This window comes from Alligator sinensis, unplaced genomic scaffold (assembly GCF_000455745.1).
Source record: "Alligator sinensis unplaced genomic scaffold, ASM45574v1 scaffold141_1, whole genome shotgun sequence".
Lineage (NCBI taxonomy): Eukaryota > Metazoa > Chordata > Crocodylia > Alligatoridae > Alligator > Alligator sinensis.
In genome coordinates, this window is record NW_005842221.1 from 854,740 (window position 1) to 868,307 (window position 13,568).

General features: G+C 40.3%; 1 protein-coding gene across 1 annotated transcript in view; it reads right to left on the bottom strand.

The window, feature by feature from the left end:
• The window catches only part of NUDT4 (nudix hydrolase 4), a 39,720-nt gene extending 26,158 nt beyond the window's left edge, over window positions 1-13,562 (bottom strand). Inside the window, exons 1-2 of the mRNA XM_006027060.3 lie at window positions 13,418-13,562; window positions 507-617 (exon numbers count right to left, since the gene is read on the bottom strand). Coding sequence (XP_006027122.1) covers window positions 507-617; window positions 13,418-13,516 — 210 coding nt within the window. The 5' untranslated portion in view covers window positions 13,517-13,562. The remainder of the gene's footprint in view (window positions 1-506; window positions 618-13,417) is intronic.
• Window positions 13,563-13,568: the final 6 nt, after the last annotated feature.

Here is a 13,568-nt window from a genome sequence, read left to right on the forward strand (position 1 = left end):
TGGCCTTAGATTTAAAAAAAGACAAGAAAAGGCAGGGTGGCACCTTAGACTACCTGCTTCAGAGAGGTGTACACTTTTGTAGGTGACCACACACTTTGTCAGATGCCTTCCCTTTATTGATTCATTTGACTCAAGTTCTAAGTAGTCCTCTGGTAGTCTAATAACATTTCCAGGATAAATAGAAACATTTGAGTTACACCTTCAGGCCCTCATTGTAACTCAAGAGGAAGGGCTAATATTCTCCTTTGCATGACAGCTTTATGAATTTGCCAGAAGACTTACAAAATTCAGTTGCATTTTAGTCACTTAAATAAAATATTGAACAGTGATCACAGTGTTGATATACAAAATTATATGCATTACAATGCAAGAAAGACAAGTTCTCTGGAGTTCCTTGGTCATGGGAATTTAGACAAGTCAACCAAATCTGTATAGGAGACAAAATGCTCTCTTCTCCTTTTAATTTGTTTGATTATGCAAGTTACATCATCAAGGAGGCTCTTTACCTCTTCGTACACCTCTCGAACTGCAGCTCCCCCTGGTTCCTCCTCAGGTTCCATTCCTCCACCCGGTACAATCCACTGATCTGGGTACCGGCTACTGCTCACTAACAGCACCTGAAAATACAATTCAAAACAATTGCTGAAGTATCTGAAAAGTGTGTGTATGATCTATAATTGTAGTTTGAAGATTATTTTTCCGTAATCCATTGCAATTCCAGATTGATTTCAGCTTTCAAAGATTTAAGTCTGCAATCAATAATCTGCAGACAGAAGTTGCATTTGAAATTTCATGTACTATATTAAACCTTGAATTTGTGCATGTTAAAACAAACCAAGGTTCATTCCTTTATTCATCTCCTTCCTCATTAGGATGTTATTTTCTTATGCTTTGCATAGAAGATGCTTCTATAGATGCATAATATTTTTAGTACTGCTAAAACTGTTTCACTACCTTGTATATGGTAAAGTGTATTTGCATATTAATAAAATAATAAAATATTTTATCTATATTTGTTCCAAATAGAATCACAATTAAATATTACTTGCAAGGACCTGAGATTAGAAAATTAAAATATACCTTAAAACTTAGGAGGTTTATTTAAACAATTTCACTCAAATGATGATGGCTCTGTTGCCCTAAATAGACATCCATTGCACATAATACTGTGTAAATGCATTGTTACAACTCTAGGTGGCAGACTTTCTTTTATCACGGTTTGTTTTCCCCCAGAGAAAAAGATTTCATGGAAATAGCTAACCAGGGTAAATCCAACCCAGCTGAGGCTACCTGACAAGGTAAGAATTTGAAGATTTAGTGGCACCTCTGGGCATTCATTTAAACAGTTAACATTAAAGTTTACCCATTGAGATGGGACCTTTTACAACTTGCCCAGGCTGCTGTAAACGCAGACAAACTATACAACTTCACCCTTATGGAATGCCTTTGTTTGCATTAAAGCAGGGGGTCCCAACCTTTTTTCCTACTGCAGCTGGGCAGGAGCAGGACAGGGCACATGGAGCTGGCTGCCTCCCTCCCTCCCAGGGCTCCCCTGCCACCCAACTTTAACCCTAGAAGCTCAACTGTGACCCCAGGAGCCACTCGCCCATGCAGACAGACAGGGGTCTGAGCAGGGGGCTCATGCCATGACCCCGCAGCCAACTCACCGCAGCAGAGTACTGGGCCATGGTCTGTTATTTGGGAACCTCTGCATTAAAAGGTCTTGGAAGTAAGCAAAGCCTCCAAAAAGAGTCCTCAGAAAGCCTTTAATCATTTATCTTGACAAAACACTGGCGTCTCCTCAGTGGGCAGAGGGAAGCACTACCTTAACACTAGACCATTTGGTCAACAGCAAGAAGTCCGTGATTTAATTGGCCAGCATCTGGCCAAAAATCTAAGTCCCATATTCCACAAACAAATCTAAGGAACTCCATGTATTGCAAAATGCCTTTTCACTTGAATACTGTGATCTTGGAAGAATAAAATAGTTTAAATGGTTATCAAGGCCTCTGCCAACAACCTTGAGCAACTGTCGGAGCAGCATGTTACAGGCCATCATGATGGATCAATAATTAATACAGAGAACCCAACAGAAACATGCATCACTTTGGAGTCCAACAGAAGTGAACATTTCCAACAAAAGATAGGCAATAAACAAACATTCAGAGGCCGTGCCTGTTGCATGCAGTGGCAATCCACTTGGAAAATGCTCAACTAGCAACTTTAAAAGCATGCTCTTATACCTAAATGCCATAGCTGTTCAACATTTAAAAAAAAAAAAAAAAAAAAAAAAAATCAACTGAAACACTGCACATTACATCCTGCTGATCTACCCAGTTGACTGAAATGAACACTACTAAAAACAATTAACAAAGGATGATTCTATTACATTCAATCAATCACTCAGTTTAATGGAATAGTTTTAATCAGCATTTACCGATTTAGTCAAAGGCTAGATACAAATCCCCATATACTAGATAAATAAAGGTTGCTTCCCCTCCCTGGAAGCTTAGTAAAAACTAACTGGCTTTATCTTATTGTATAAAATGTTGTTCAGGCAATGAGTATCAAAACCTGTTTGAAAGACTAAAGTTAACACACTTTGTGATCCCACAAAAATGAAGGCAATTTATGTGCATCTAGTTAACAACAATATGACCACGTAGTTACAGATACAGCAAGTCCATCTACGTGGAAAAACAACAACTAATATTCACAAGTCATTTCAGTCAGATATCCAACATTCCAAAAATGTATCTTTCTGAAAAATTAATCTCATTTATCTGCTCTAATGCCCTGCCTGGAGGTTTCCCTCTGGACAGAGAATAGTAGATAAGAGGGATCATCTCATTGAGCCTTTGAGGTGGTTCTACAGAACAAAGCCAAGTTTACTACACATTTAGTTTTAAATTTTGTAACATAATACTTACCTGTAAGCATCCCCCATCCAAGAATTTGGTTCATTCATGCAAAAGGAAAATCTTGGATGCTTATTCAATCCATTATTATTAGCAGAAGAATAAATATGCAGGGTCCCCCAAAACAGCCAACACCTGCCTTGAAGCAGTGTACTTAAAGTATAGCCAACACTTAAGAACTTGTCATACACTACTGTGTAAATAATATTTCTTACTTTGGTGAGCAAAGCAAGTGAGAGGCAAAGAGTTGCTTCTAGTCCCACCTGCATACTGTCAGTGTTTTGTTCTTTTCAGTTACATTTCAAACTAACATGGGGCAGAAAACACAGACTTTGACAGTTGATGGAACTGACATTTTTTTTTTCTTGTCTGATACTTAGTCATGAAACTTCTGTCCTTCCTCAAGGACCAAGCAGTAACAAATGAACAGAGGTTTAATTCTTCACAGCCTAAACCCATGTGATCACAAAGGTGCGTTATTCCACCTCTGGGACTTGAAGAATTCCACAATACAAGCTGGTTTCATCGTTCTCTTAAACTTGAAGCTTTTGGTACATTGATGCAACACCCTGGGGAACACAAGTAAATTCACTAGCACATAGTTCTTCATCAACATCAAAATGAAACAGCACTAAACTCCCAGCTGAGAGTGATCAGGAACAAAATAAATGGACTAATGGACTAATTGGAGCTGGACTAAGCAATTAGTTATGTTAAACAGAACTGCTTCAAAGAACACCAATCAGCATTCACTGGTGGTCACAATTCTTCACTACCTCTAATTACTAGAACAGTTACAGCCATTAGAGTTACTATCCATAGATAGCTAGAGGATGCATTTCATCATCAGATTAATTTGGCCATATATGCATGTAATATTTTAACTCTTTCAAATGAAAGCACTAAAAAGCAATTTGTTTAGAATGTGTACTCAGCAGCACAAGCTGCCAATATCACCTCATCACTCTGCTCCATTCACCTATACCTTGCAAATTAAACTAAGAACAGAAATTAGAGATTCAAATAAAGCTAGACTTCCCCAGGTTTTCTACACAATTCTCCAACTACATGGTTCCACCGAAAACTACAGAAATTAACTGAGTGTATGCAGGAGAGCAAGTTTTAACATATGGCTTGCAACTGTTCATTCAGTTCCGCCTCAGTGGGCACATCTACATGCAATTAATGTGACTGAATATACTCCAGCTCAATCTGAGCCAGAGTAAACTAATCCCGATGCCACTATCTATACATGTGTTTAAATTCAATAATTTACTGTGCTGCTGGATACCACTCGTATCTGATGAGACTACCTGGCAACTCAGCAAATTAGTCTACTGTGTCCTAAGTGCACAGTAAAGCATCTTGCATAGACGCATCTAATAACTACTACTTTAGAGTCACATCCACAGAAGGATTCTCAACTATATAGCAGGAAATTAGGTATTTTCCCCCTGGTTTTTTATTTTTATTTTTTTTGCTAACCAATTTCTTGTGTGAGATCCTTAAAAAGGAAGAGTAGAATGCCATTCTTTCCCTGATCTTGTAGCCAACAGTAAAACTTGCTACAAGATCATCCCTCTTTCATAGATTTCTTATGTGAAAATAAATGCAATTTAGATTGGTTAACTAGCTATTCTCTAGCCAAGCCAAAAGAAAGCTCATCTCTTCCACCTGTAGGTGCCTCTCAGTTAAAGACAAAAGCTTCCCTTATCAAGCAAGTTTTTACCCCCTATTGGGGAAAAAAAGTTGTACCCTTTACAGGCAGGCAGGAAGAACTCTAGCTATTTTTTGAGTGGACAGCATCAGTACCTACCCAACACAGCTATGGCTGCAGTTATTACTAACTGGCAGGACATAGGACTTTTGCCAGAAATGCAAAAGAGTACAGAGCCCTGGAAAAAAGAAATGAGACAACTGTAAAAGTTCAGGCCTAGCTTATCCTAACTAAGGAAATACTCATGATGCCTTTTGTGCTAAAATGCTTAGCTTTCTGGAAGCATCTCATTTTCATCTGTTATTTTACTCTCCTTCCAGAAAGCTTTATAAACACTACGCCTTTACTATATTCGAAACTTATTTTTAGAAGTTAAACAGTCAAGAACTGAGAAGTAGTTAGCCATGTTAGTTTGAAGGCAGACAGAAGACAGCGCACTGTGGCACCTTGGACTCACTCAGTTGAGAAGGTGCTATCCTACCCTGCCTTTTGTCTACTCACAAGTTAAAAATTACACGAATAAGGTTGCCTGCGCAACCTTATTTTGGGGAGATCTGGTGCACATCCTTGTATTTTAAATCTAGCTTATCCTGAGTGCCTGACTCTTGACATCACATGTTGAACTGCCGCATGAATCCTTCTCTTCCCTTTAGCCAAGGTGGGTCAGGAGCACTGGGGTCCTCAAGCACCACTTGCAGCAATACGAGATGAAAACTCTTTACACCAGGGTATTTTACAGATATGTATTAAAACAGATCCAAAAAGTGCAATTCCTGGCTTTGTAGGGAGTTTAAGCTATTAGACCCTCATTCCCGACCCTTGTCTCCATCTTCCCCTTTCTTCCCCAAATATAGACTCCTACTCTAAAAAAGGTGATGTTGGTGCTTCTCAATCCACAACTGATATCCAGCATAAAGATAATTTCTCCAAATGGTCAGTTTGGCAAAGTTATAAGCAACTGAAAATGGTTGTCTAGTGGGAAGTATCAATAAGCTATAAGCACTGCTGCCCATGTCATTTATAAAGACATACTTTATATAAACAATAAAAGGGGGAGGGGGGTGGGGGTGGAGGGGGAAGTCTTTGATAAGCTCTCCCTCCATATAATGCATGACAGTAGTTAGAGAGGGATTTTTGTTTCCTAAATTTTCTGTTTTCAAGAAGCAGATTTTTGGATCTTAATCAGTCATTTGAGACCAAGGAGCAATGTTCAGTCTGCTTCTCTGGGTAAATCATATCAAAGACATTAATACTATTTTAAGTATCACGGTCTCATTTCTGCAATTTGCAGATTGCTTTCTAGCGTTCCTATGAATTACATGGTGTTTCCTCATGCAAGAGCACCATCTCATTTTTGATTCCAGGAAGTTGAAATCTAAAAGAAAAAAACAAAACAAAACACATCTAAGATATCTATAACAGTGAGATTGTTATGATATAATGAAGAAACTGCTCTTTCCTTCACATTTGAATCCTGTTAGATATTCAAATTAATCAGTTTTGCATGGAGATCTCTTCTCCTCCTTACAGCAAAACAAGAAATTAGAAAAAGTATTAAAAACAGCACTGATTAGGTGTAGTAATTAACCTATTACTTCTGATGCCAATTGAATTTAGATGACTTCCTTGTAAGGCAACAAAAATGCATCTGTACCTCCTATGACAAAAACGAAGCTTGAGAGGTGATATACTATGTACTTTTGTTATCCAGAAAATCACTTTATATTCCTAACTGCAACTAGGCTAGAAAAAAAATTGCATTAAGCTTACCAGTTATATCTTTCATTTTATTAGTTTGCATAGCGCTTGAGTAAATCTTTAAGAGTTGAGACACAGCTACCCACATGTATAGGGGTAGGGGATAGTAACACGTTCACTTAACAGCCTTGAGAGAATTCAAAAAACCCGATTAAAAAAAAAAATCTCTCTTCACCCTATTTTAAAAAGTAAAACAGAGGAGTCTAAGACATTTTCACCCTCCCTTAATCTTCTTAAAGAGGCATTTTTCCTGTAGAAGTTACCTCAAAGAGGCACACTGAATGGTCAGTACTGATTATTATAGCAAATGCTGTCCAAAATGCAGGTTTAATCAAAACTTGCACTAGTCTTTCAACTGAATTTTGAAATGCACATAAAGCAATATGATGGGATATCTAGATGTGGAAGGGCCTACATAATCCCTTGAGTGGTTCACATAGGCCTTACAATGATCAGGGGAAACTGGTACTTTTAAAAAAAGGACTAAAAACCGTCAATGTTTTTTAAAGTGACTAGACTTCTTAAATCAAGGTAGCATAAGGCCAGGCCCTCTTGGAAGACTGCATTACTTGGCTCATTTACACCCTACAACTAACTAACATTTACTTCATTTAGACAAGGCCTACGTAGCATGTGTGCAGGCATGCAGGCAGCAAGAAAAATATTGGAGGCTGAATGAGGAACCACCATTCAGAAGATCATTTATTTTATATTGGACAAAATTAAAATAAAATCAAAATGGACCACAGTTAATACACCGGGGATACGAGCACATGCTATCTGTGCATGTCAGCTGCTCAGAGGGAAAATGCAAATTTTAATTTTTTAAAAGCATCATAAAATGGTTATGCCTTATGTTAAACATAAGTTAGATGTTAATATCTTTATACTTCTGGTTTGGAAAGTTTGCCAGTTCAGGGTTGAACACTGTATGTACCAGACAGGGCAGGGTAGCACCTTAGATACCAACTAGTACCTTTCACGGGCAACAAACTAAATGTTAACATCCAACATTGTTAACTACCTCTACTCATATGCAGAGGGAACAATTTACAAACCAACACTGTCATATGTATGGGAATGTTATTAATGATCATCTTTGGTACTGACATCACAGAATCATAGAATGTTAGGGTTGGAAGGGACCTCAGGAGGTCATCTAGTCCAACCCCCTGCACAAAGCAGGACTGTACCCAACTAGATCTCAGGCAAAGCTTTGTCTAACCAGATCTTTAAAAACCTCCAAAGATGGAGATTACACAACCTCTTTGGGTAACCTGTTCCAGTGTTTTACTATCCTCCTAGTGAGAAAATTTTTCCTAATATCTAACCTAAACTTCTCTTGCTGCAACTTGAGACCGTTGCTCCTTGTTGTGTCATCTGCCACCACTGAGAACAGGTCTAGCTCCACCCTCTTTTGAAGCCCCCTTCAAGTAGTTGATGGCTTAACTACTTGATGGCTTCCCTCTTAGTCTCCTCTTCTCAAGACTAAATAATCCCAGTTCCCTCAGTCTTTCTTCGTAAGTCATGTCCCCCAGCCCCCTCACCATTTTTCTAGCCCTCCACTGAACTCTCTCCAATTTGTCCACATCCTTTCTGTAGTGGGTGCCCCAAAACTGAACAGAGTACTCGTGATGTGGCCTCACCAGTGCAGAATAGAGGGGAACAGTCACTTGCCTTGACCTCCTGGCAACACACCTACCAATGCAGCCCAGTATGCTGTTAGGCTTCTTTGCAACAAGGGCACACTGCTGACTCATTCAACTTATTGTCCACTGTAACCCCCAGGTCCTTTTCTGCAGAGCTGTTGCCCAGCCAGTCAGCCCCCAACTTGTACATGGGACTGTTCCATCCTAAGTGCAGGACGTAGCACTTGTCCTTGTTGAACCTCATGAGATTCCTTTTGGCCCAATTCTCCACTTCATCTACATCACTCTGAAGCCTAACCCTGTCCTCCAGCATATCTACTACTCCCCATAGCTTGCTGTCATCTGCAAACTTGCTGAGGGTACACTCTATGCCATCTTCCAGGTTGTTGATGACGACATTGAACGCAACTGGTTTTGATGAAGTTGATGAAGACATTGAACTATATGCATATAATCATTTGAATTAGCAGCCAAGAGGTTAGCACTTAAGGAACAAGCCAAAGTCGTATTTTTGCAGGCAAACTGGGGAAACCATACCTTACAAGTTATGAACTGTGTGTTAGGCCAAGAACTATGAGCCAATACTGAACATGCAGGACATGCAGGAAGTCTGAAGACCGACTAAAGCTTAAGAAATTAATTCTAAAGCTACTACCTTTACAGACTCTCTGATGAAGCTAGATGATCCACATGAACAACTGCAGTTTTGTTAACATGATAACTGAATGGTTCAAGGGAGTAGTCTGCATGGAGAAAAATGTGTGTCCATCAGTTTAAGGGAGCTTCTAAGGAAGCTGAACTGGTCACTGAGCCCTTTATCATAACTGGGCTAAGAGGCATATGACTACGGCATAAAGAAACCAAATAGTAAACTCTGATTTAAGAAGCATGATGGAGTTTTTAAAAAACATATAGTCTTTGTTAAGACTCAATGTTATAATCAAGGATACTATAGTGCAACCTGCAGTTATAAGCTCTGTGCAGGAGCAACTGCTTATTGTTATGACTTACATTGTCTAGATCAGGGATTCTCAATTTTTTGGGATAAGTGGACTACAGTCAATCTTTTTAATTGCTCAGACCACTAAAGAGGGGTCAGCACGATCCTTACTGCAGAGATGTTTGCAAATTGCTGGATTAGATCACTGTGGTACCTTCTCAGTTTAGATGTCTATTAAGCTGGTAAAAGAAATTTAAAGTTAAATACATTTAAGTGAAAAGCTTTTAATAAAACCACTGCTAGAGTAAAATTCAGGAGGCATGACTGAAAAGATTAAATCAATATTTCCTTGATATGCTAACCAAAAAATGGTTATTGGGCAAACATGATGTTAGAAAGTTGAAAGAGAGAAAGGGTTCTCAAGATTTGAAATACCAGCCTCAAAGACAAAGTCATCAAAAGTTTAAATAATGTTCTCAGTCTGATTTGATTTGAACTCCCCTCATCTCCTCCATGAGAGAGTTTCCAGTTGAGAAGTCTACCTTTGAACACCTATAAAAATATATGACCCTCCTCAACTGATCAGAGACTCTACTTTACCAGCAAAGAGAACTGGTACATCCTATAGATATCCTATCAGAATCCTATTAGAAATTAGCTCCTATTAGAGTCTTGATACTCTCCTCTATTTTTTCTATCTGATCCCCATGGTCCCATTCTATAACAGGCATAGAAATGTAGCTGGAAAATGAACACCTATGGAGCACACAGCATCCTTTTAGACATTGTTTTCCCAAACATTTGAAAGCTACATGATCTTTACATAAAATCACCCAAATTATTAATTGTTGAGTAAAACAAACCAAAAATAAAGCTTTCTACATCTTACTAATAATGATACTATAATATTCAAACATTTTATTAAGGATAATCTATTTTATTAAAAGATAATCTTTTTTCCACATCCAAAATATTTTACAGAGACACTTAACTTTTGTGCAATTTCAATCAACCATTTTATCCAATAAATGGAGTGTCTACTAATTATTCAAATAGCTACAATATAATTTAGTCCCCTTCCCTCTTGCTGCCCTTAAAATTGTCTTCTGCCTCAGACTACAGAGGTACTCCCCTCCTTTGCTTCTTAGTTCTTGGATTTCTTATCTGCTGAAGTCCCAGAACTGCAGGCAGAAGAGATGTTCTCCTACTCCACATGACAGAACTATCACTCAATTCTACTTGAATGCCCAGGTTCCAATGCAGTTTAGCAAACATTTTATAACCACTGCCTTAAATTTCACTGAAAGCAACTGCTCACAGAAATTGCAGGAATGCACAAAAGCCTGTGGCAGAACACTAACTTCCCTGGACCTTCTGTCACTGACCTCAGCATAGCTGTTCTTATCAAGTGAAACTTTAAAAACAGACTTGGATATGAAATTGCAGTGGCTATGCAGAACAAGTGGTTATCCTCAGACTGGATTGTCACAACAGAGACCACAGATTCTTATCTCCTTACTTGGGCTAGCTTTTATAACTGGTATAACCGTAAATGGGCAAACCGATTTGTTTATCCTTATTAAGGTATTCAAACCCATTTTTACCTCCTGCTATGCTTTGTATTTAAATTCTGTTTGGTTTAGAACCTCTGCTTTCTGCAAGTTCATTCATAGCATCTGACCAAGTTCATGCCTCTCTGAACCAGTCACAGTCTTTAATAAAGGTGGCACCCTACCCTGCCCCACCCGCTACCAGATCTGTAGAATGAGTAAGAACTATCTAAGGGACTAAAACATCACGCTCTGTTGAAAGGGAAATTATCAGGTTAGAGGGAAGCTACTACCAGAATCCTCAAAAATGAGTCTTAAGACTGTTCTAACTATTTTTCCATTAGTGATCTTGATATAAGAAATGCCACTAGAATGATCAGGAGAACAGACAACCTATCTTATGAGATAACGCTAGAAGTGCTTTGTTTGGATTAGTCTAGTAAAATGAACACTGAGAGGCACTTTGGTTGATGTCTACAAATAGGGATGAGCATGGTGAGCACCAGAAGGGGAAAGAACTAAAAGACAATCTTGGCACCAGAGCAAATACATATTAAATGGCTATGAGTAAGTTTAGGCTGGAAATGAAGTTTCTTAACCATCAGAGCTGTAGGGTTCACAAAAAGTGTAGCAAGGTCAAGCAACTTAATTAATTTTATATCAGAGCTTCATCATTTTGTTAAAAGGGATGATGCGACTGATTCACTTATTCAGAAGACCTCTTGCAGTCCTATGCCCCAAGTTCTCTACTGATAGTAGTTCCCAGCCCAATATTAACTCCAGATTGGTTACAGAAACTAAGGACAGAAGTTAAAGAAAGGTTAAATCTTCCCCTGCAGTCAGTAGCCTCCTATTCCTTCCAAGTGGACAATTTGCCATTGGAAGATTCTTCAGACTCATCTGTATCTGAAGGACAACTTGAATCACCGCAATTATCACCAGTAATTAAAGCAGTCAGAACAGTCTAGTCAATTATAACAGCAAACTCATACCACTTATTCTGCATCTGGGAAGCACAGCCAGGACTTAGTTACTCAATTTTTATATCTCAAGTTAATTCACTGATAATAGGGATATGCAATATTTATAAAGGCTAATGTGGACATTTGTTTATTCTGGAAATGTACCTAGTGTACAACACAAATATTTGTAACCTAGAACAAATACCCGAGAGTGTCACGGGCATGGTTTTGCCAACTAGCATGAAATATCTAGGTATAAAAGTCTAGTGCATTAACAGCACCAACTGACATGAGAAACATTCACTGTGGCAAGGGAAGCTACGCCTGTAGGTACAAGGCAGAACGCTAGGCCTGGTTACAGCTTAGCAGAGAATGAGAAGAAGTCATGGAGGATTACCACACATGCAGACAGAAACGCCATTTCTTCTTTCCACTTAGACATCAGACCAGAGAGACAGAACAAAGATCTTGACACAAGGCTGCATGAATTGGAACAATACCTATTAGCTACAGGCCTTATTGGCACTGACTCTGAGGCTTATATAGAAACTTCCTTATCCCTTATGAGCAAGAGCTCAGATCTACTGCATACTTGGAGCATGAAGTTGTAGAACTAGCAGCTTGAGGTCTTGCTTTGCTGGTGACTGCACCCAGCACTTTTAGTAGTAAAGCAACCCTGCCAGATCTGTTAAGCTTCTGATCTGAAACCATGTGGATGATGTACAGATCAGTGTTACAACTCACAACTAGTCAATTCCTTTTACCTTCTAGTGCTCCTTTTCCAAGTAGCCAATGCCAGACTTACAGGAGCTCTCTCAGAGGTCCACATGCACATAGGAGTCTTCACTACTAAGGGTGGGTGGCATCTGCAAAAAGTGTCACCCCTGAACAAAGAAGCAGTCAAATGAAATGCAGGAGCAGTCAAAGCAAATCTCATTATTTGTTTTAAGCGATGTTTGATACTACCAAGTTGGTATATTTGCTTATTGCTGTATTTGAAATGAGAAAAAAAAAAGGGGCTCCAGACTGGTTGACAGAAACACCAAGACACCCAACAGACCAGCTCTGGAACAGACACTCATCTGTCAGCAACAAGAAAGCTACAACAAGTGCTGGACTAAATAAAGATGACAAAGGCTAGTATCACTTCAAGCAGCAATACAGGCACCCAAACATTGAGAAACCAAATACTAAAGCAGCAAAGAAGAGCATGAGATCACCCAAACTCCTGCTGGGGCCCAGAGAAGAAACTGGTGCAGAAACTGACAAGTCAGAGCCCCCTTCTCCTGACCATAGTAAGAAAGGAAGTCACTGGGCTGTAAAGACAGTAGAAGGCAGCAATTCTACACTGCAAGGCACAGCTGCATCAAACGCATGTGTGAAACCCAGCTTGTGCTCTTCAAGCCATTTCTGAGCTGTGGAATCAGTGCTGAGCCTATGATTTTTTGCTGTCTTCCAGCAAGGCGCCCGAGAGTACAATGCCGGTTAGATTTGCCACGTGGGATCATGACCCTATACTCCTCCGCCGGCACCTAGACAGCAAGAAACCCAGTCTTCAGTTCCTAGGCGGCTGAACGACTCCGCAGCCATTTACTACAGAACAAACATGCCAGCTGCAGGTTTGAAGCAGCACTTGGACACGCTGCAGCGCTGCCAAAGAGGGACGAAATAAGGTACGGGGCAATTGACCTTGGTGAAGAGGCCTGAACAACCCCACGGCCTCTACTGCCGCTGGCGCCCGCGTTGTGCGCAAGAGCTCGCTCCCACCCAGCGGCTCCTCCGGCTCCCCCGTGCACAGGAGGCGGCGAGGTTCGTGTCCCGAAGCTGGCTCCGAGGGCGCGCACACAAAGCCTGGCGGCTGCCACCCATACCGAGGAGCCGGCGCTGCTCCCCTCGGAGGCCGCCCCGGCCCATCCGGCTCACCTCGTCCTCGCGCTCGCTCCGGAAGCACAGGCAGGCCGCCCGCTTCTTGAAGCCCTCCCGGTCGTAGGTCCGCGTCTGGTTCGGCTTGAACTTCATCATAGAGGCAGAGGGAGGCGCCCCGGCCGCGCCCCGGCCCCGCTCACCACCGCCG